This window comes from Uloborus diversus, chromosome 1 (assembly GCF_026930045.1).
Source record: "Uloborus diversus isolate 005 chromosome 1, Udiv.v.3.1, whole genome shotgun sequence".
NCBI classification, from domain to species: Eukaryota; Metazoa; Arthropoda; class Arachnida; order Araneae; family Uloboridae; genus Uloborus; species Uloborus diversus.
This window is the reverse complement of record NC_072731.1, coordinates 2,014,020-2,037,528: the sequence shown is the minus strand read 5'-3', so window position 1 is coordinate 2,037,528 and position 23,509 is coordinate 2,014,020. Positions and strand designations below refer to the sequence as shown.

Genomic DNA, 23,509 nt, shown 5'->3' with positions numbered 1-23,509 from the left:
GTTAATTGTAGTTTGCTACAATTAACAATTGTCAATTGTTTTGTGAATTTTAATTAAAACTAACTCTTTAAAAAATGCTGGTTTTGTATAATATAATGTACAGGCGACAGGTCTACCTGGGACGTGGACGCTGGACGGGTACCATATTATTATCTATTTAAATACACATGTTAGCAACTAATAAAAGATCAATGCTCAACAGTAACTTTATTACGAGCAAATAAATTATTTACTGCAGCATAGGACTTTTCTCAAAACAGCTTATGGTTCCAGCGAAATTTCCTCAGAAAAGGTATATTTCAATTAAAAATTCAAAAGAATTTTTTTTCCTAATTTTTTTTACTAATAAAAGTCTTAATAACATCTGAGAGAAATTTCAGAAATACATCTTAATTATGTACATGATTTTAAAAAAAAAAATAAACAGAGCGGTCTCTGAGACCTCACGTCCTCTGTTATGCCCTTCTTTCTCACCTCCCCGTTTATGGATTAAACTAAAACAATGATTTATATAAACTTAAAACACTTAATTAAAACACAAACATTTACGCGTGGAAAAAGCTTGCCTGGACGAGACTAGCTCACGCGGCGAGCAAGCAAATAGCAGCAAATAGCATTGAACAAAATACGAAATTGAATAATACTGTAACGGATTCGGTGCGACTTCCACTTTCTTGAAATGAAGACACAGTTCTTGATAAAAGCACAGGAAATTTATTTACACTATGTACAGGAAAGATCGTCAACAACTGCAAAATTATTCATCAGCAATTAAGCAATTATCACGCAACACCGTAAACTCAACGTTTACACACGTATTTACTTCCAAATACGAAAACAACACAGCGAAATGCCTCGCTAGAAACAGAGCTAATACACACACTCAGTTCGAGATCTGAATCGAAACTCAACTGTTTATCCATCGCTAACGGCTTAAATACACCGAAAAGAATTTTCTCAAATATTCCACACGCTTCTCGAAATGCGTTGACCGTTATCAAACTGAAAGAAAGAAAATAGGGGTCGTATACTTTAGCCGAATGAAAAAGGGGTTGTATATTCATTACGGGAAACTATTTACAGGTTACGTTCCTACAATAATTACTATTTACAGAATTTGTAACATTGCCCCCTTCCCAAGGACTGCACGTCCCGGGCAGTACAATCCCCAGAAAGGGTGCCAAACTTCTATCACAAGTTTACAAATATACACATTAATAAATAACTAACAGATACAGAAAACACAATAATAACAAGAAATATTACTAAACATTAAAAGCAAAAATTTTCTACAACTTTTATGTTATCAACCTTGGTTGTTTACGTAATACTCATGAACTATGGCCATAGTATGGGGCTAACCGATCATAATGTACAACCCTAGGTTTTGCATTAGGTGATTTTTGGATCCTCACTACGACGTCATTTAGTCGGTTAACGACTTTGTAGGGTCCATCCCAATGCGACTGCAATTTGGGTGAAAGACCTTTCCGTCGGATGGGATTCCATAACCAAACCTTGTCGCCTTCGTTGAATTCATGTCCAGTGGACCTTGTGTCGTATCTGGTCTTCATCTTCTCCGCCGCGATGTTGATTCGCTCTCGTGCGAAGTTATGAACGTCTTCCAACCGGGCCTGGAGATCCTGGATGTACTCTTCAGGCGATGAAGGCGCATCCGGAGGACGACCGAAGACGAGATCACAAGGTAGCCGAAGCTCTCGTCCGAAGAGCATCTGAGATGGGGCAAATCCGGTAGTCTCGTGGACAGCACTGCGGTAGGCCAGCAGGAACAAAGGTAGCTTCTTGTCCCAATCCTGTTGATTTCTGGATACCATAAGCGAGAGATTATTTAGGATTGTGCGGTTAAATCTCTCCACCATGCCGTCCGATTGTGGGTGTAGTGGTGTTGTCCTAGTTTTCTCAATTCCGAAAATTTGACATAGGCCCTTAAACACAGCAGAGATGAAATTCCTCCCTTGATCGGAATGAATCTGCAAAGGTGTTCCGTATCTCGAGATCCAATGTTGGACTAGAGTCTCTGCTACGGTGGTAGCCTCTTGATCTGGAATGGGATATGCTTCCGGCCATTTGGTGAAGTAGTCGATGGAAACAAGAATGTATTTGTTCCCATCAGCAGTTCTTGGAAGAGGACCCAGGATGTCGATCCCAATTCGTTCGAAAGGAGCTCCAACGTTGTACAGATGTAGCTTCCCTCTGCTTCTCTTCTTCGGTCCTTTACGAGCAGCACAGGCGTCACAAGAATGGCACCACTTCTCCACGTCATCCTTCGCCTTGCTCCAGAAGAAGCGCTCCCGAACTTTATTGAGGGTTTTCAAGACACCAAAATGTCCTCCAGTCGCACTACTATGTATTTCTTTCAGAACATCTGAAATCCTGGATCGAGGAAGTAGTAACTGCCACCTAGATGTCTTGCCGTCGTCAGATTCCCATTTCCGGTGTAGCACGCCGTTCCGTAAATGGAGTGAGTTCCATAAAGCCCAGTATCTTTTTGTTGCAGGACTGAAGATGGAAACGTCCTGCCAGCTAGGGCGTCGACTGTCACTTTCCATGAACTCTAAAATTGGTTTTATGTCGGGGTCTTCAAGTTGATCTTTTCGAACTTGGTCATCACTCCATGGATCAGGTTCTGATGATGTTGGAGTCACTGTCACCTGATAGGCGGTAGGGCTAGTCGTTCCAAACTGTTTCTCGATTCGGGAACAATAGTGGCAGTTCTCAGGACAGGGTCTTCTTGATAAAGCGTCAGCATTACCGTGAGATAACCCTTTTCGGTGTTTGATCTCCATGTCATATTCCTGGAGTCGCTGTATCCACCTAGCTATCTGGCCTTCCGGATTTTTGAAGTTCAAAAGCCAAGTTAATGAGGCATGATCTGTCCGAAGCAGAAATTTTCGGCCGTAGAGGTAATGATGGAAGTGTTCTACAGCTTTCACTATGGCCAGTAACTCCTTTCTGGTGACGCAGTAATTCCGCTCCGACTTTGATAAACATTTGCTCCAGTAAGCGATGACATGTTCATTTCCGTCAATTTCTTGGGATAAAACAGCTCCGATGCCCTCGTTGCTCGCATCAGTGTCTAGGATGAAGGATTTTTCAGGCTGAGGATAGGCGAGGATAGGCGTTGATGTTAAAGCCTCCTTCAGTCGTAGAAATGCATCTTCACATTCTTTGGACCATTCAAACTTTTGCTTGCTCTCCGTCAGCTTATGCAAAGGTCGTGCAATGTTGGAAAAACCCTTCACAAACTTCCTATAGTACGTGCAGAGCCCCAGGAAACTTCGCAGCTGATGGATGTTTTCGGGACGACTCCAACTCTTGACCGCGGATACCCTTTCCGGATCGGTTTGTACACCCTCAGAAGAGATGATGTGACCAAGATAGTTCACTTCCCGGCGGAACAAATTACATTTGGACGGACTTAACTTCAGATTGGCTTCCTTAAGCTTTTGCAGCACCTTCCTAAGATTTGCCAGATGTTCTTCGAAACTGCGTCCCACGATGATGATATCGTCTAAGTAGACCAGACAGGATTCGTAGGAAAGTCCTCTTAACACTGTCTCCATAAGACGCTCGAACGTAGCTGGTGCATTGCAGAGGCCGAAGGGCATCACTTTAAACTGCCATAAGCCTTGTCCAGTTGTAAATGCTGTCTTCTCTCGGTCATCAGGGTGTATCTCAACCTGCCAGTAGCCGCTCTTCAAATCCAGGGTCGAAAACCACTTGTGTCCGGAAAGAGTGTCCAAGGTGTCGTCTATCCGTGGAAGAGGGTAACTGTCTTTCTTGGTGATTTCATTCAGCCGTCGGTAATCGACACAAAATCTGGTGGAGCCATCTTTCTTTCGGACCAAGACGATGGGAGAGGCCCAAGGACTGGATGACGGTTCGATTACATCATTCTCCTTCATCTCTTTCAGAAGGTTTTCAACCTCTTCCTTCTTGGCGAACGGTAGTCGTCTTGGATGCTGTTTAATAGGGGGGTGTTCTCCAGTGTAGATCCTATGCTGCGTTAAATTCGTACGGCCAACATCCTCCGATGTAGATGAAAACAGATGCTTGAAGTCATCCACCAATTGTTCCGCAGCACTTCTTTGATCTTTCGATAAGGGTGCACTCCCAATTAACTTCGATGTCAAGGACTCAGAAGACACATTCTCGTGGGAATTGATTCTTCTAATGATGCAGTTTACTGGAGTACAAGTTGCCAGCACTTCACCTTTCCGGATATTCCTTGGCCTTTCACTCACGTTGACGACTCGCACAGGAATTACATCTTTAGAAAGGTCCACCAGCGTAGATGCTACCAGCACTCCTTTTGGGCTATTGCTTAAGTTGGGGTATTCAATGAGTCCAAATCGAAAACTATTGCTTTCTTCAATGGAGCCAGGTATTAATGATTCTGACCTTGAGGGAATCGATAAATCTGTTTGGGCTATTATTTGATGAGCGGATTTTACATCACTTTCTGCGGGGAAAACGACTATGTCTTCTCTCATCGAGTGCAGCTCATTTGTCTTGAAGTCGAGGTTGAAGTCATACTTCTTTAAAAAGTCCAATCCGAGAATGAAAGGGTCTGTGATAGCAGCAACGAATGCCGTATGATGGTAAGTGGCATTTCCAAACACAATTTCTAAGTTTACTTTACCTTCAATCTCGATCTTGTCACCTGTCACAGTTTGGAGAGTAACGCAGGGCGGCGTCCATAGAATGTTGAGTCCAAATTGACGAGCCACATCTGTTCTAATGATTGTAACATTGGCTCCAGTGTCAATAATCAGTTCGCAGGGAAACCCGTTTACGTATGCGTAAACAAACAGTCCATTACTGCCGCCACTCGTCGATGAAATCTGGAAAACTTTAAGATGGGGCTCATTCCAATTTGGCGACCTCCGCCCCGCGAGATTGCCATGGCTTAGTTTTCCTGGACCTGGGAGGGAGAGGTGCTCTTCCCTCTGGTTTCTTGGCGAGCTTCACAGTTTCTTCGTAAGTGACCCTCGCCGCCACATTTCCAGCACTTAAGTGATTGTCCATTTTGGTACTTGGGAGCCGAAGTCCTTTTGAGGATTCCTGCAATTTCTTTTATTTGCTTTTCCAGTTCAGCAAAGCGTGACGAAACCGGATCAGGCTCATCAGTTTTCACGCCGCGGATTGAATGGCGATCCTTGCGGGTTGCTTGCTGGGCGGCCTCCAACTTCATCGCATACACAACAGCAGAACTCAGGTCTTTGACATCCGCCATCCGTAGAGCTTTCTGGATTTCCGGATCTCGAACCCCGTCGATGTAGTAGTTGAGTGCCAGGTTGTCTCGAACATCCGCAGGACAGTCGCAAAAAGCAAGATGAGACAGTCTCTCGACGTCCGCCGCTAGCTCTTGCAGGGTTTCCCCGGTTTTCTGGAAACGGGACTTCAACTGGAGTCGGCTGAAATCTTTCTGGCACTTCTCACCGAAGCGAAGCTCCAACGCAGATGTGAGGGCGGCGAAATCCAGGCGCTGGCTGTCCGGAAGGGTCTGAAGAATGTCCGCTGCGTCACCTCTCAGGGATGCTGCAAGATGGCAGGCCTTGGTAGCAGAGTCCCATCCGTTCGCTTCCGCCACTATCATGAACTGAGTTTTGTAAACCTGCCACGAAGTTTTCCCATCAAATGTGGCAAGTTTAATGGACGGTCGAGCAACCGATGTGGGAGCGCCAAACTGTACAGAGCTGCTTTCCGCGGTCGCCAATCTCCTTTCCAGGTCTTTAAAGATGTCTTCTTTAAGTTGATGAAATTTTCTATCTTCTTCTTCCAGTTTATTTTCTACAGCATTGCATCGGCCTTCAACGGAACTTAATTTTTCTTCAAATTTCTCTTCGATTTTATTTTCCACTGCGATGAATCGGCCTTCAACTGCCTCAAACTTTCCTTCAATAGCATCAACTCGATGCTCTATCTCATTAAATTTATTTTCCATCACAGTCTTTACCGAAGTAAGATCGTTTTTAATTTCCTCTTGGTTAGAAACTAGGTCATTTTTCAGCACCGTTAAATCACTTTTCAATTGGTTTTGATTAGCCGCCATATCATTTTTTAATTGTTCTTGATTAGCTGCCATATCATTTTTTAATTGTTCTTGATTAGCTGCCATATCATTTTTTAATTGTTCTTGATTAGCCGCCAAACTTTCGGTCAAGTCACTTTTCACAGCATTAATTGCTTCCAGAAGTTGTTTTACTTGGTCATCCATTGCGCGAGTAATCACCATAAAAACAAAGTCTATAAATTCAAACAGTCTTTATGAAAAAAAATGTCCAAAGTCACACTTACTCCAAGAAAGTCCAGAAGAAGCCCCACGTTGGGCGCCAATTGTAACGGATTCGGTGCGACTTCCACTTTCTTGAAATGAAGACACAGTTCTTGATAAAAGCACAGGAAATTTATTTACACTATGTACAGGAAAGATCGTCAACAACTGCAAAATTATTCATCAGCAATTAAGCAATTATCACGCAACACCGTAAACTCAACGTTTACACACGTATTTACTTCCAAATACGAAAACAACACAGCGAAATGCCTCGCTAGAAACAGAGCTAATACACACACTCAGTTCGAGATCTGAATCGAAACTCAACTGTTTATCCATCGCTAACGGCTTAAATACACCGAAAAGAATTTTCTCAAATATTCCACACGCTTCTCGAAATGCGTTGACCGTTATCAAACTGAAAGAAAGAAAATAGGGGTCGTATACTTTAGCCGAATGAAAAAGGGGTTGTATATTCATTACGGGAAACTATTTACAGGTTACGTTCCTACAATAATTACTATTTACAGAATTTGTAACAATACTTTTGACACTGTACCTTGTTACTCGACGTTAAATCCCGGTTATCACAAATTTGCCATTTCAACTGCGCTTGCGCGCGGACTTTGCTGATTTCAAAACTCTTGCTAAATTAATTACAAACATTTTAAATTTGGTAATAAATATGAGATGGCAAGAGATAAAAATTAGAAATCACAAAGTTTTTTCTGATTTAGTTTTTAGGCCTCGGTAAAGATTGAATTTTGCGTCTTAATTATTAATGGATTCGGTGTTTGAATCGTCTGTCCTTTTTCAGGACCAAATTTTTAACCTCAGAAGAGCGTACTAGAATTTCAGCATCACTTCTAATACAAAGCCGAACCCTCAACCTAAATAAAAATGTATAATACTAAGCTGTTTACGCCTAACGTAAAATATCCGCAAAAGACGGATTTCTGTACTAATATTCCAATCATTTTTGAAGTTCACAACGTGTTTTACACTTATGTTAAATAAATATTTCCAAACTAATAAATATTGAAGTGTCATTTTTCTCTTAAGATTATCAATTATTCATATCCGTAGTTTCATATAATATATCACGATGTCGCTGTGAAAATATTCTAATCGCATTCATTAATTTGGTGGGACTCTCGCTCAGCTTAAATATAAACAAGCAAAACGAAATCTTAAAACAGAAATCCCAAAAAGCTAAGTCCGCGCGCAAGCGCAGTTGAAATGGCAAATTTGTGATAACCGGGATTTAACGTCAAGTGTACCTTGCTCTGTAACTATTGATGCATACAGTTAATTGTTAGTTTTATTTGCTTCATAAAACAATTTGAAAATTAATTGCAATTATTTTAATTGTGAGAAGCGATTAACGTACATTACTCCAATTAAATAAATTGCAAAGTGCAATTAATAGTTTAATTGCAATTACTTTTTTAATCAATTAACAAGGCAATTGAACAAATAATTGATTAATGCCCAACACTGGGCATGGACATAAATTGCATGTTAGAACAGCGAAATGCGAGGGCTCCACAAATTATTAAAACATTAAATCCATTTATCAGCATTTTCAGTAGAATCTTGTGTTCGAATGTGCAAACGAGCACAGCGAAGCAAAGTGGGAAGGGGGGGGGGGTATTTAGATGCTGTGTAAGAAAATTGCCATTACTCTTCTTTCATGTAAGACCTGGGGTATTGAATGAATAATATTCTTTTATTATTTCTTATACAATTTCAAAAAATGAAATTTACATTTTCTATTAACTCTTAGTATACTGTTTTTTTATGCAGAAAGAATTCTGCTTGAAGCCCTTAAGTCGCTATTAGATGGCACTAGAAAACCGCCCGTCAAGATATGACGGGTGAAAATTGCTTCAGCATTTTAACGAAGCAATTGCCTGTTTGGTGATATTTTGATAGTTGAAATTTCAACCCTAACTCCAGTGGATTAACTCTAAGCTCCAGTAGATAGCGTTCATCCACTTTTTTTGCTTCTTCATTCCCCTGAAATGACAGGCTTACCAGTAAAACAGTTAAGTGACCGGATCCAGTTCAGGATTGTCACATCATGCCGTGGCGCAAGTTTCATTATCGATGACGTCAGGAGCGTTACTTGATCTTTGGCTAGTATATATATGAGAATTCGGTTGATCAAACTGAATTATTCTATCAAGTTTAATTAAACTGTTTAATACAAGAAGCATATTTCTAGTGATTGATTTTAAGTTTCTTGAAAAAAATTATTTTTGACCTCCCTTCCGCCTAGATTAAATAACATATTAAAACATATAAGTATAAAAGAGAATATACGCATACACATAAACTGCATATTATGTTATTTTTACTTTTCGTAAAAATATTAAGTTAAAAAACAATGAAAATGTCTTACTCAATTAAATTAAAACTTAAATAAAGGGTGTCCCAAAATTAACGCAAGATTTGAATTTGCCACAATTTTTGCTGTGAATTGTTGGCAGCCACGGAAAAAGAACAATTTGACAGCTGAGAGTTTAGGGTTAGTAAAAATGGAGTGTTATGCTATTACACAGCCAGCGAAACAATTCAATCACTGCATAAGGAATTTCCTGTTCGTGTACTCTCTCGTTTCGGTGATACGAATTGTACCCTAGATCGTTTGATTTTACATCATTAGACTTCTCCCTATGGGGTTATTTGAAGTCAAACGTCTATGTCAGCAATCCTACAACCACCTGCGCATTACCTAATTGCGATATCGAGCGCCAATAACAGTAAACTGCTTGACCCGCCCAAACTTTCATTATTTTTCAAATAATTGTTCGATAATGAAAACGCATTATAGAATCAAAAACGCTCCATTTGTAATAACCCTAGACCCTCAGCTGCCAAATTGTTCTTTTTTCAAGATTGCCCACAATTTATTGCAAAAATGGCGGCAAATTCAAATCTTGCGTTAATTTTGGGACACCCTTTATTTCTGATTTGAGGCAAAGCTTCTCGCACGGGGTAAGTATGTGTTAATCAACCTGTCTCCTGCCCCCTCACCCTCCTAATATTTTTTCAGGAAATAATCCGATTAAAATGAATGTAAAGATTAATATCAAAATACCTCATTGTCTTACCGCCCCATCCCCCTTTAAAAAAAATCAAAAATTCCTTTTTTGAGCTTAAAGAAGTTCACATTAAGATATAAGAGGATATTTTAAATCATTAGTTTTTTATTTTCTGATTTTGTTTTCAGATTTATTTCGTAGCAATTTTACTGCAAAATATAGGTTATAAACTCAAAAAGATTCTGAAGATAGACCAATTTTCTGATTTAATCATGCATCATGCAAAAATACTCTAATTTAAGTAAAAAAAAAAAAGATTGATTTTTTTTATAATCTTAATGTGTTATACTATTCTTTTAGACACGGCGCGGCGTTGCGTAACTACTTTCTTAAATTAGAAAATCATAATAACAAATATTTTACAATGTATTAAAAATTAGAGGATAATTAGACAGTTAGTAGTAGTTCAATAAATCCCAGCGCTCATTGCTTTGGCAAAGAAGAGCAATTTACAGCTATAAACCAACCGTGGTTTTTGATGAATTTAGAGTTCAAACTTGTTTCGAGTTCAACTTTGTGCTTTTTTACGATATTCAAAACAATGCAAACAATGGAAACGTGGCATAATGCTTTCCGTCCTCCAAATAATTAAAAAACCGGTAAAAAATAGTTTTTCGCTGTGGAGAAACTTTTGGTGCTATTAGCGAATTCATGTGCGAAATTTGCTGTAAATGGAAGAAAAAAAAAATATTAAATTTTAGGAAAATTTACATTAAGGCGCAATTCGAAAGGTCTCTGTATTTCTGTGTACGCTGAGAAGTAATTTTGCACATCCTCATATATATAATAGCGAGTTCACTGATCGAGTAACGCTCCTGACGTCACCAACAGTGAAATTCGCGCCACGGCATGATAATTTGATAGTATACTTCGGCAATGTTTGACATAAAGGGAAAATCTTTGTTTTAACAAAGCTGAACCGGATCCGGTAACTGTTTTACTGGTAAGACTGTCATTTTAGGAGAATGAAAAAGCGAATAAGTAGTCAACAATGAACGCTATGTACTAGAGTTTAGGGTTCATCCACTGAAGTTAGGGTTACAATATCAACTATCAAAATATCCCCAAACAGGCAATTGATTCGTTCAAAAGTAGAAACAACTATCCCCCGTCATACCTAGACGGGCGATTCTTTAGTTAATCAGAATGAGTCAAATCATCTTGGCTGCACAAGTCACATGGGGCCAAAAACTATAATTGAATCAAACAGAAATAGATGGAATTGAAGGCAGAAGGTGCTATTAATATTTGGTAGTGAAATTTTAGTAAGAAATTTGGAATTGCTATATCACTGATAGGGAAAAGGTTTAGAATTTTTTTTTAAAACAACAAAAAGAGTTTAAGGTTTATAGTAACAAAAATGATTTTTGTTACTACAAAATGATAAAGTTATTGTTATTAACATTTTAAATATTAATTGAGACCTCCTAATATTCAATGCAGTATTAATTTAGCTAATATTAAGCTTATTAGTATTTTAAATAAATTGTACAATTAGTTAAGCACATACGGGGCAAAGTGAATGGGGCAAAGAGAAATAGTTTGTTTCATTTACTCACTCATTCATTTAATATCACTTACATTTTCATTTATAAATTCATTCATTTACATTCCTTCATTTAGTAGTTTACTTACATACATACACTGTTAAAAATTTTCCGGAAAATTTACGGTAATTGTTACTGGCATCCATGTTGCCAGTAACTATTACCGTAAAAATCAAATGTTACTGTAAAATTTTACGGTTTCCTCGGTAGGCCACAGCAACCAGTTGGCGCTGGGATCGCTTATTTCTCCGGTATAAATTACCGTAAAAATCAGCGATGCGTCGGCGATGCAATTTTACAGTAACAATTACCAGAAAATCTTCCTGAATTTTTAACAGTGTACTTATTCATTCATTCACTTATTTTCTTTATTTCTGTATTTATGAAAGTTGGTTTCGATATAACACGGTGTACCGTGTTATATCGAATCATGGGATGTGTTATATCGAATCACGTGAATCATGGGATGTGTACCGTGTATACGTGTACACGGTACACATCCCATGATTCACAATATTTCTAAGTCTCGTATAACACGGTTTCGATATAACACGAAACACGGTTTCGATCTAACACGAAACACGGTTTCGATACAACACAATACATATTGACAAGATTTTTACTATTTACATGACTAATTAGTGTGAAAAATAAGTTAAAAGGGTATTTTTAAAAAGGCCTTGTATAGCGTGGTTTCGATACTACACGGAACGAATCAACCTTGTGTTATACAAGGGACGCCTGTATATAGTTTCCATTTGAATATAACGATAACAAGTCTCAAGCATACTTAGATTTTTACTGCATGATTAAGAATACATTGTTATTATTTCCAATGTTACACACTTAAGAACGCTTACACAATATTTTAGTTACTTCATGCTACATCAGTTAGGAATTCTTTGCTCTTAAAAAGTAGTTTCATTGCACAAAAATGTTTTGTATAAACTTTTAGTAGGACATTCAAGTTATAGTTTAGTGAACTGTTTCTAAGTTCTCCGCCGAATATTACATATGTTTTTTAAAAACGTATCGCTCAAAAAAAAAAAAAAAAAAAAAAAAAAAAAAAAAAAAAAAATTGTAAAAATACAATAATTTCCTATTTTTCTACCTCTCATTCGTATGATCTCAGTCTTTTATACTCTTTCTCTCTATCTTTAAATTTATTGGCATTCCGAAAACTGAAGAATGAAAATTCCCTACTTTTGCGTCTTTTTTCTTTACTTTTTGAGTAATTTTGCATATTTATATTTATGTTTTTTAAAGTTCACTAGTGGTACCCGCACGGCTTTGCCCGTAATAAAAAATTAAAAGGTCTTTTGGTTCGCCTGTATATTTACATAATAATTTTTTTTTTGAATTTTCTCGCCAATTGACTTGTACCCATGTTACGGTTCCACGTTATGATAATTTCGTAACTTACTCGTCCATCTTGTGATATTTTTGTTCCTAAAATTGGAATAGAAAAAGAACCACATCGAATTTTCAAAAAAATATCTCCGAAGTGCACACCCCCATTCTACAAACTAACTTTGTGCCAAATTTCATGAAAATCGGCCGAAAGGTCTAGGCGCTATGCGCGTCACAGAGATCCAGACATCTAGACTTCCTACAGACATCCTCCGGACATCCAGACAGAGAGACTTTCAGCTTTATTATTAGTAAAGATAAAGATATACATGCGTATGTTTTAAACCATACATTGAGTTGATTTTATATGCTAGTATATAGTGATTTTTTCCCCTACATATAGTTAATTTATAAGGATCGTTTTCATTTCTGTTCACAAGATGAACAGCTTTTAATTTTTTTCGATCCTTTAAAAATTCTTTAAATATAACTGAAAATAAAAAATGTGTAAGATTTTAAGGTTAATTAAATTAACTAACACTCAGTAACTAGTACTCCAAAGTAAAAAGGTGGATTAGGGGATTTTTTTTCGTAAAAAAAAAAGCACAAACATGCTTACGTATTAAAGAATAAGTGTCCATAAAATAAAATGCGTCTTTTCTGCACAAGGTGGATCACAAGTGTGCCGCAATTCAGGATTGCGATTGTAAATAAAACAATAAGAGAGGGATTTTCATCCCCAACAGCCGCAAGGAACCACGATTTCGCGTCCCGTTCTCAACACTCCTGCAATACAATCTTTCATGATTTTTTAAATTTTTTTTTCAGGAATAACCTATGTCTCACCTCTGTTCCTTGAGCCATGTCGAGCACGATGGGGAAAACAACTATTCTAAGTTATCCAAAACATCAGATTCCGTGTGGCGTCCGCCATCTTCGAAGCATGATGCTTTCCGATACACACACACGGAGAAGGCAGAGCGCGCGCGCGCTCGGGGTATCGATCGATCTCGGGGGGGTTGTGAGTCAGGGAAATGGGTATCACAGACTGCCCGCCGCCCTTATTCAAAGCTTTAGAGTGTACATACAGGTGAGACGGATGGGGGAGGGGACGGGGAGGGGGATTGATACTGAGATTCATTCAATGAATGAGAGGTTACAGGCATTTGTTTCATTCTTTTTACGGATAATACATTGTGATCCAACTAATATATGTATGTGTGATGTGTGAATGTATGCTACACACACATACGCACACGCACAAACATGTATTTATATTAAAATACAGTACATTCTTGGTTGCTTTTTAAATCGTTAAATTCTTTTTGAAATTTATATATATATATATATATATATATATATATATCAGTGGCGGTTCGTGGGAGGGTCCAGAGGGGGCTCGGGTCCCCTCACTTTTTACAGAAGACAATAATTTGCAACTTTTATTTATTATCTTTTCTTTTTTGTGCGTACGTGCTTGAAATTAAAAAAAAAAAAAGATTGTGCCGTATTATCCTGCATATAATCCACAGATTATCTGTTAAAAAGTGTGAATTTGACGAGGTGCGGATTATCTGTGCGTGTGTGTGTATGTTTTTCTTCCTTCACTACTAACGCATTGAACCTGAATATTTACAGCAGGATTCACAGAGACCGTTACCCTACCTGCATGCTGTTTATTTTACATAGCTTAAATATTCTTACGTGATTCAGGCTATGTAAAATAAACAACATACAGTAAAGGAAGAAGACTTCATTTGCATAAGATTAAACCGTTTGTTCCTTTCTTGACTCTTTGTCTTCAAGTAGTTAACGTACTATAACTACAATTTAAAGAAGCAATCATTATTTTTTAGATTATTTTTATATTAGTTTTGAATATACCTTAAAAGTTATTACTTCTTCACGTTTTTGATTTAGTTGCTAAAATGAATTTAATTTTATTACTTTAACAAAAAAAAATTAAGAAAGTTTAAATATTAAAAAAATATAAATATTTTTATTTATTTATTTTTTCAAAAACCAGGGGGGGGGGTACCCATGATCTGGCCCCCCTCACTTTTTCAAGGCACGAGCCGCCACTGATATATATATATATATATATATATATATATATATATATATATATATATAATTGTATTAGGATGGGCCGAAAAAAATCGAAATTCGGCAGAGCGCTTAGCCTTAGTGCGGAAAATTTGTGACTCCCTTACGCTAATTACTGCGCAAAATTTCTTGACTCTGAGTCTCTAATGTCTTGTGCTCTGGGAAGAGACTTGAATTTTTGGGATTTTAAGAAAAAGATCAAATATGGAGAAATTTTACAAAATATTTTAAATTCCCCTGAACTTTAAGCTTTAGAGCAGTAATTTTGTAACAGCCTAACACAAACTACTGCATAAAATTTCAAGGCTGTTAGTTAACTATTTCATCCTTGGCAAGGGGCCTGAATTTTGAAAATTTTATCAAAGAATTCCTTAAATACGAGTGACACATTGCAAAGTAGCTATATACCTAATGCACTGCAATACTTCGATCTTTTAATCACATCAACCACATCAGACCATCCCTTGAACCAATTTCCCGTCAGTTAGAGATTTTAGGGGGAAGAGGTCAATGCCCTCCAACTTACTTTGAAAATCTAATGTTTTGCATACAAGTGGGCGCGGTCTGTGGTTTTCCGGTAAAGTTTCATCGAGTTCATGCCCACCCCCTCCCTTGGAAAAACACAAATTAACGGGCCTGTCTGGAACCGAAATAGGCTCTACTTCGTTGTTTATACGGATAAAATGATAAGGAAGTCAGGAAGTGTTAGAAGTTGTCTGTTGTGTCTGATACATATTTCAAAATATTGCCAATTCACTGGATTAAAAGCTGGAATCATTCTCTAATTTGAGCAGAATCTTCGCAGACTCCTCCAAGTGGGCTGTTTTTACTTCCTTTTACAAAAAAGTAAGTATTGTATTCGCGAAAAAATTTTCATCCAGAAATCGGTCTTAATTTCCATTTTGCTCACCCCCAAATGAATGTTGAGTTTTCTTTTCAACCCGACCACACGTTTATATGTGCCTAGGAACGTACAGATACCAGAAATATCCATTTTGACGATCCCCGAGTTAATTACAACGAGTTTTTGGGTGACGTCTGTATGTGCGTATGTGTGTATGTGTGTATGTATGTCGCATAACTCAAGAACGGAATGTCCTAGAAAGTTAAAATTTGGTTCGTAGACTCCTAGTGGGGTCTAATTGTGCACCTTCTTTTTTGGTTGCATTCGGATGCTCCGAAGGGGCTCTTTTGCCCCTTTTTGAGGGGAAATCCTTGTTACTTTCGATGTAAACTCGAGTGGTGTTATAATTTGGCGGACACTTGGCGATATCGCCAGTTTTTTGGTCGCCAAGTTTTGCCGCCAACTTGCGACAAATTTGGCGATTTTTTTTTTGATCTGGTTTCAATTTGGTCACTGTTGGTGATATTTAGAGAGTAAACTATTGAATCATATTAAAACTGTCAATAATGAGAAAATGACATTAAATTGGAGTAAAAGGAAGTCATGTGATGCACACATCAGCTCGTTTATTACATTTTAACGAACTCCCATTGCGGCCTTCTCTTCCAGTTTGTTGATGGTGTACAACGCCCGGCACTAACTCTTACTCCGGTAAAACTGGAAAACGCCAAAAAGTCTTTGCGTCTCTGAAAAGTGTCCCGTAGTTAGCTTTTAGCCAGTAGATTGAAAGTTGACCCGACGATATTGAGTAACGACCATTAATATTTTTTACTAAGATCACATGCCGTAAAATACGGCGTATGCTCTTCTTATCTTGCTAACCTCGAACTGGGTGCGCTAAATATGTTTCGCTGTCTTAAAACAGCTAATAGAATCTTGAGATTACAATACAACTATAAAACTACCAACTGAGTTTCAAATCTTGGTCAAGTTTTGTTTTTAAATGTTTGTATGTACTCCATCCTGGTTTAGAATGAAAAACCAACCATTTTATTAATTAGAGGGAGCAAAGCATGCTTGGGTTTGCATTCATGCAAGAAGATACTTGCCAAAAATGTATCAATAAAACTGATCCTGTCAATTGCTATAATTTTTTTTCCTCAATGAATATCTAGACTCTAAATACAGTAGTAATTCATGAAATACACCGCCAGCTCAGTCAATTCCAGCCGAGGACTGCAGTTTCGTTCTTATTAGCATTCATCAGCCCGGCATAGGACTAACTGAGCTGGAGGTGGAAAACCTCTTAAGGAAGCCAAGAGTGCCAAACAAACTGGTAACTAATATAGAATTAGCACTGACCAGACGAGTGACCGAAGCAATGGTTCGGTTCGACTCGAATTTTGAAGGCAAGGCAGGTATATTTAGTAAGTTACCGCCCATTAGCCAGGGCTAAGGCAGAAATACATGAAATACAACCGCCAGCTCAGTCAATTCCAGCCGAGGACTGCAGTTTCGTGCTTATTTTTTTATTAATTAAGAGGTTTTCCACCTCCAGCTCAGTTAGTCCTATGCCGGGCTGATGAGTGCTAATAAGCACGAAACTGCAGTCCTCGGCTGGAATTGACTGAGCTGGCGGTGTATTTCATGTATTTCTGCCTTAGCCCTGGCTAATGGGCGGTAACTTACTGAATACAATTATAAGTGTTTGAGTACAGCCGGACCTCCATATATCGAAGTAGCAAATAGCCGGGGAATAATTCGATGTATAGAAATTTCGATATACAGAAACGATCCTATTTTATCAATAAAAATCTCCTAAAACATTAAAATCAAGGCTAATTTTCGTGCATGAAACCCAATTTCTAATTTAAATGAGCATCGAATTAAGTGAAAGTTAATAATTTAAAAACTAACAGAAATGACATTTTTGCGCCTTCAGACATCTTCAATCTTCGGCGATTACACTTGAAAGGCAACATTAGGGGATTTTCGTTTTGGCAATGTGATAGAGAGAAAAGTAAAAAATCACTCTGTTAACTTGAATAATTTTTATTGAAGCTAAAAAGACTAGGAATGATAATCAACAGACAAAAGGGATAACTTGAAACTGATTTTAGTTTTCCTGGTTACAACTAAGATTTGAAATAAACTTGAGGAAATTTAAGAACTCCAGAGCGGAACAACGACCTATCTACACACCCCTCAACCCCAGATTCCTCGTGAGTTTCGTAGCAATCTTTAGTGAACATAATTTTCTCCGCTAACTTTTATTTTCCATGTTACAAACAGTCTAAAGTGAAAAAAAAAAAAAAAAACCCTACGAACGTCTGGAAACAAATTTCGATATATAGAGACTTTTTCGATATATAGAAACAATTTTTCTATGCAATGAATATAGATATTTGCTGGGATTTCGATATATAGAAAATTTCGATATGTGGAAGTTCGATATATGGAGATTCGACACTGTATTTCCCAGAGAGTTTTGTAACCATATTAAAACTTTGATTTTTTATCAAGCTTGTTCTTACTTGTAATTAGATTACAATCAAAGGCCTCGGGAATTTTGAATCTCTACCCACTTCAACAGTCACACGGCAGAAAAGTTTTTTTTTTTTGTTGAAGTTTAGACCTTTTGCCAGAGCAGAGGGGGGAAATTTCTTGAATCTCTAACATCTCTAACACTGCACTATTTTTTTTGTCAAACTTACAACTCTAAATTAAAAAAAAAAAAAAAAGGCTGCTTAAAACTTGTCTGTTCGATGGTAGCTTCCCTCTAATAATTTGTTTGGAAATATATAACCCAGAAGATCAATATAAAAATCACATCTTAATTTGCCTGAAGAGACGTTGGTGCAATTTTACAAGCATAGGTTGATCGTCTCAAAAGTCAGGCAAAAGTAACCAGCAGCACTAATCACTCGTCAGTTAAAGTGTTTGATAAAAGACAATGTTGTACTTGGTTAGATGATGCACATTTCGTAAAAATAGAGTTACCGCAGAAACCACTCTCAAATAAAAATTAATGATGTAAATAAACGATGCACATTTCGTCAAAATAGAGTTACAAATTAAGTTCACACCTGAACAAATGAAAATAATTATAAGTTTATTTCGTAAAAAATATACATTACCTTTCATAGTACAAAATAAAAATATCAAGTGTTTTCTCACATTCAATTAACAAAAGCAAATCCCATGTTATAGAAAACACTGCATGCTAACAAAGTTTATAAAATTTAAATTAAAAAATAATTCTAATTAATTTTAAAATCACTCATAAATTTATGTGCTCTTACAACAATAACTCTACTAAAAACTAAGAGCCATTAATGAATGGCCTATTCCATTAATGAATGATCTTTGACAACAACCAATTGCCTCCTCCAGGCTTTGGGGGTGTTGATTAAGTTGTCGATAATGTAAGTAATTTAAGATCTATTTGGGATATTTTATCAGAATTGCAGTATTTTTATTTTTTATAAACTCTGACTATTTTGAGTTTACTGCAGAAAGGTGTAATCTGGTATGGACCGCTCCCTCTGGCCCCTCCCTTAGTAGCGCCTCCGATTACATTATTTATGACATATAATTTAATTTGTTTGTTCTAAGTTATTTTATTAAAGTAAAGCAACGCCAATTTTGTTAATTTTTTTGGTTGAAATATTTTTGTAAGCTTTGATATATATCAAACCTTGTTTTAATTGATAAAATAAGTTTTAGTTACTTCAGTACTGTCAGTTCTCTCGCGATTTTCTCGGTTGTGTGTTGGGCTTTTTTGCACTGATGAAGAGGCTCCAATGTAGCCCTGAAATAGCTATTTGCTATATTTTCGTGCTCATTTGTGCTTTATTTACGTTGGTTTTTCAATTTAATCATATTGTAGCACAAAGCTTGTTTGATCTTTTGTCATTTAACTCTTTGTGTTAAAAATACTATTTTTTTTTGGAATGAAACCCTCGTTATTCTACGGAATTATTCAAATACATTGCATTTCCCATTACGAATCGGGGATTGTGTAAATAAATTCCACAAGAAATCCATTTGTAACTTACCTTCTGATTGAAAGTGACATTTCAGATTAAGTTGATCATAATAATCTGTAAATTATTGATAAAACTGATACAAAAGAGCCCTCTTGCTCTAGTGTTGCAGAGAGTTTTTACTTCCTTTTATAACGAGCTGATGTGTGCATCACATGACTTCCTTTTACTCCAATTTAATGTCATTTTCCCATTATTAGCAATTTTAATGTGATTCAATTGTTTACTCTCTAAATATCACCAACAGTGGCCAAATTGAAGCCAAATTAAAACTACTATGTTGTGGCCATCACGAAACTTTCTTCTATATTTTTTCTTTTTCTGATCCCTCCCCATGCTTGACGAGGAAGCAATATTCCTAACAAAAACAAAATGACACATGCAAAAACTTGACGACCATCCCAATGTCTGAATTATTGTAAAAGCAAAGCAAAGAGCGAAAATTGAAAGTTACTTTAAAAGCCTTACTTGAATTAATTACAAATATTTTATTTATTAAAAAACATAAGATGGCAACAGTTAAAAATTTTAATTCATTGAGATAATATTTCCGATCATTTCCATACAATTAAAATCACGAGAAATACGCAAACGACAATCTATTACGATTTATCTTTCTTATTGTTGCATTAATAAAACTATTTTTATTCGCAAAAAAAAAAAAAAAAAAAAAAAAAAAAAAAAAAAAAAAAAAAAAAACAACGCCTCTTGGAGCGATTGGAGTCAAAATTGAACCAAAGCCTGTTTACGTATGGATTCACATATATTCCAAATTTCAAACAGAACGTAGCATTACTTCTTGAGATAGGGCACTCACAATGGAAAAAAAGAACGGGCGATTGCGCTATCCCCTTTTTAGCTGTTGACACCAAAATAAAATCAGCTCTTATACCCACTAAGGGCTACTTGTCAAAAAATTTTTGTTTGATTCCGTTCGTTATTTCTTGAGATACAGCAATCACAATTCACGACAAAAAACGTTCTATAACTCAACCCCCGTTTGAGCTATTGACACCAAAATTGAATCAGCACCTGCTCCAGTTAGGGGCAACATATGGACCAAATTTTGTTTCATTCCGCCAGTTACTTCCTGAGGAATAGCAATCACGCATAACTCAAAAAACGTCCCATTGCTCCACCCCCTTGGAGGAATTCGCGCCAAAAACCAATGGGCACAAGTTCACATAGGGTCACATATGTGTACCTAAGTAGAAAGTATTGGATTCGTGCAAATTTTCGAATTTTGACGGATTCGAACGTTTTGAGGTGTGCTGAGTCCATTTCGACCATTTTTGGAAAATGTCTGTCTGTCTGTGTGTGTGTGTGTGTGTATGTGTGTGTGTGTGTGTGTGTGTGTGTGTGTGTGTGTGTGTGTGTGTGTGTGTGTGTGTATGTGTCACGTCTGTGTGTGACCATTTTTTGTGGCCGCTCTACAACAAAAACTACCGCATGAAATCGAACGAAATTTAGTACACGTATGTGCCCCTATGTGAACTTGTGCCCATAAGTTTTTGGCGCGAATTGCTCCAAGGGGGGTGGAGCAATGGGACGTTTTTCGAGTTACGCGTGCTTGCTATTCCTCAGGAAGTAACTGGCGGAATCAAATAGAATTTGGTCCATATGTTGGTATTAACAGGAACAGGTGCTGATTCAATTTTGGTGTCAATAACTCAAACGGGGGTTGAGTTATAGAACGTTTTTTGTCGTCAATTGTGACTGCTGTATCTCAAGAAATAATGATCGGAATGAAAGAAAAATTTATCGGCAAGTAGCCCTTAGTGGGTATAAGAACTGATTTTATTTTTGTGTCAACAGCTAAAAAGGGGGTAGCGCAATCACCCGTTCTTTTTTTCCATTTTGATTGCACTATCTCAAGAAGTAATGCTACGTTCTGGTTGAAATTTGGAATATATGTGAATCCATATGTAAACAGGCTTTGGTTCAATTTTGACGCCGATCGCTCCAAAAGGTGTTGATTTTTTTTTTTTTTTGCGAATAAAAATATTTTTATTAATGCAACAATAAGAAAGATAAATCGTAATAGATTGTCGTCTGTGTATTTCTCGTGATTTTAATTCTATGGAAATGATCGGAAATATTTTTTTTATTTCCAATGGCTGGCAGGAAGAAAAGGTTACAAAGAACAAAATAGCAAAAACAAACACAATACACAGAACAAGGAAAAATACAGAAACAATAGGGTGAAATATTTAGCTGCCGATACGCTCTCTTGCTTCCCAATAACGGTCACACAGGCTACGTCTGGAAAGCTGGGTGCAAGTGTGCAGGTGACGAATGTCCATTTCTTCGTTTGAATTGCAAAGGGGACAATTGGGACTCTTCACAATCCTTAAGCGGTAAAGATGTTTTGGTAAACAGTCATGGCCAGTTAAAAGTCGAAACAAAGCCACTGACTCTGCTCTTGGTGCTGAAGGGACAAAATCACGGTTTATAAACCAAGCTTTGTGGTTGCTTCTAGCTTTTAGGTCTTGCCAAAAAAAAACTCTTGATTTTTTCCTCATATATAACTTTATTGCATTGAATGAGACTGGCTCATTTGGTAGTTGAATAATAGCAGACCCCCTCTTGGCCAGAGCATCAGCAAGCTCATTTCCTCTAATCCCACAGTGTGCAGGGATCCACTGCAACACCACTTTTATATTCTGCTGCACCAGATCGTTAATGAAACTGCGACATTCAGAAATTTCCTGCGATTTGCAGCTCTTTATCGATGCTATCGCCTCAATAGCCGCTTGAGAATCCGATAGGACAACGCATCCCTTAAGTTTAAAATCACGGTATTTCAACTGATCTAAAGCCAGGTGTATAGCTTTTACCTCTCCATCGAATGCGATCGGAAATATTATCTCAATGATTTAAAAATTTTAACTGTTGCCATCTTATGTTTGTTAACAAATAAAATATTTGTAATTAATTCAAGCAAGGCTTTTAAAATAACTTTCAATTTTCGCTCTTTGCTTTGCTTTTGCAATAATTCAGACATTGGGATGGTCGTCAAGTTTTTGCATGTGTAATTTTGTTTTTGTTGGGAATATTCTTCCTCGTCAAGCATGGGAAGGGATCAGAAAAAAAGAAAAATATAGAAGAAAGTTTCGTGATGGCCACAACATACTAGTTTTGTAAAAGGAAGTATTGTATTCGCGAAAAAATTTTCACTCAAAAACCGGCCTAAATTTCCCTTTTTCTCACCCCCGAATGAATGTTTAGTTTTTTTTTCGACTCGACCGCACGTGAATATATGCCTAGAAACATACGGACAACCGAAATATCCATTTTGACAACCCCCGAGTTAATTACAATGAATTTTCTTGTGACTTCAGTATGTACGTATGTATCCCGCATAACTGAAACACGGTACGTCTTAAAAAGTTGAAATTTGGTACGTAGACTCCTAGTGGGGCCTAATTGTGCACCTTCCCTTTTGGTTGCATTCGGATGTTCCTAAGGGGTTCTTTCGCCCCTTTTGGGGAGAAATCATTGTTAATTTCAATGTAAACTCAAGTGGTGTTATAATTTGTCGGACACTTGGCGATATATCGCCAGTTTTTTGGTCGCCAAGTTTTGTCGCCAACTTGGCGACACATTTCGAGATTTTTTTACTTTCTTCTATATCTAATATATAGAAGAAAGTATTGGATTCGTGCAAATTTTCGAATTTCGAATTTTGACGGATTCAAACGTTTTGAGGTGTGCTGAGTCCATTTCGACTATTTTTGGAAAATGTCTGTCTGTCTGTGTGTATGTGTGTGTATGTGTGTGTGTATGTGTGTATGTGTGTGTGTATGTGTGTATGTGTGTCACGTCTATGTGTGACCAGTGTTTTGTGGCCGCTCTACAGCAAAAACTACCGCATGAAATTGAACGAAATTTGGTACACATATGTGCCCCTATATGAACTTGTGCCCATTGGTTTTTGGCGCGAATTCCTCCAAGGGGGGTGAAGCAATGGGACGTTTTTTGAGTTACGCGTGCTTGCTATTCCTCAGGAAGTAACTGGCGGAATCAAACAAAATTTGGTCCACATTTTGCCCCTAACAGGAGCAGGTGCTGAATCAATTTTGGTGTCAATAGCTCAAACGGGAGTTGAGTTATAGAACGTTTTTTGTCGTCAATTGTGACTGCTGTATCTCAAGAAATAACGAACGGAATCAAACAAAAATTGTTTGACAAGTAGCCCTTAGTGGGTA

At 37.3% G+C, this 23,509-nt stretch overlaps 1 protein-coding gene across 1 annotated transcript in view; it reads right to left on the bottom strand.

The window, feature by feature from the left end:
• LOC129234387 (tyrosine-protein phosphatase non-receptor type 4-like) overlaps positions 1-13,236 on the bottom strand; it is a 61,346-nt gene extending 48,110 nt beyond the window's left edge. Inside the window, exon 1 of the mRNA XM_054868381.1 lies at positions 13,152-13,236. Coding sequence (XP_054724356.1) covers positions 13,152-13,169 — 18 coding nt within the window. The 5' untranslated portion in view covers positions 13,170-13,236. The remainder of the gene's footprint in view (positions 1-13,151) is intronic.
• Positions 13,237-23,509: the final 10,273 nt, after the last annotated feature.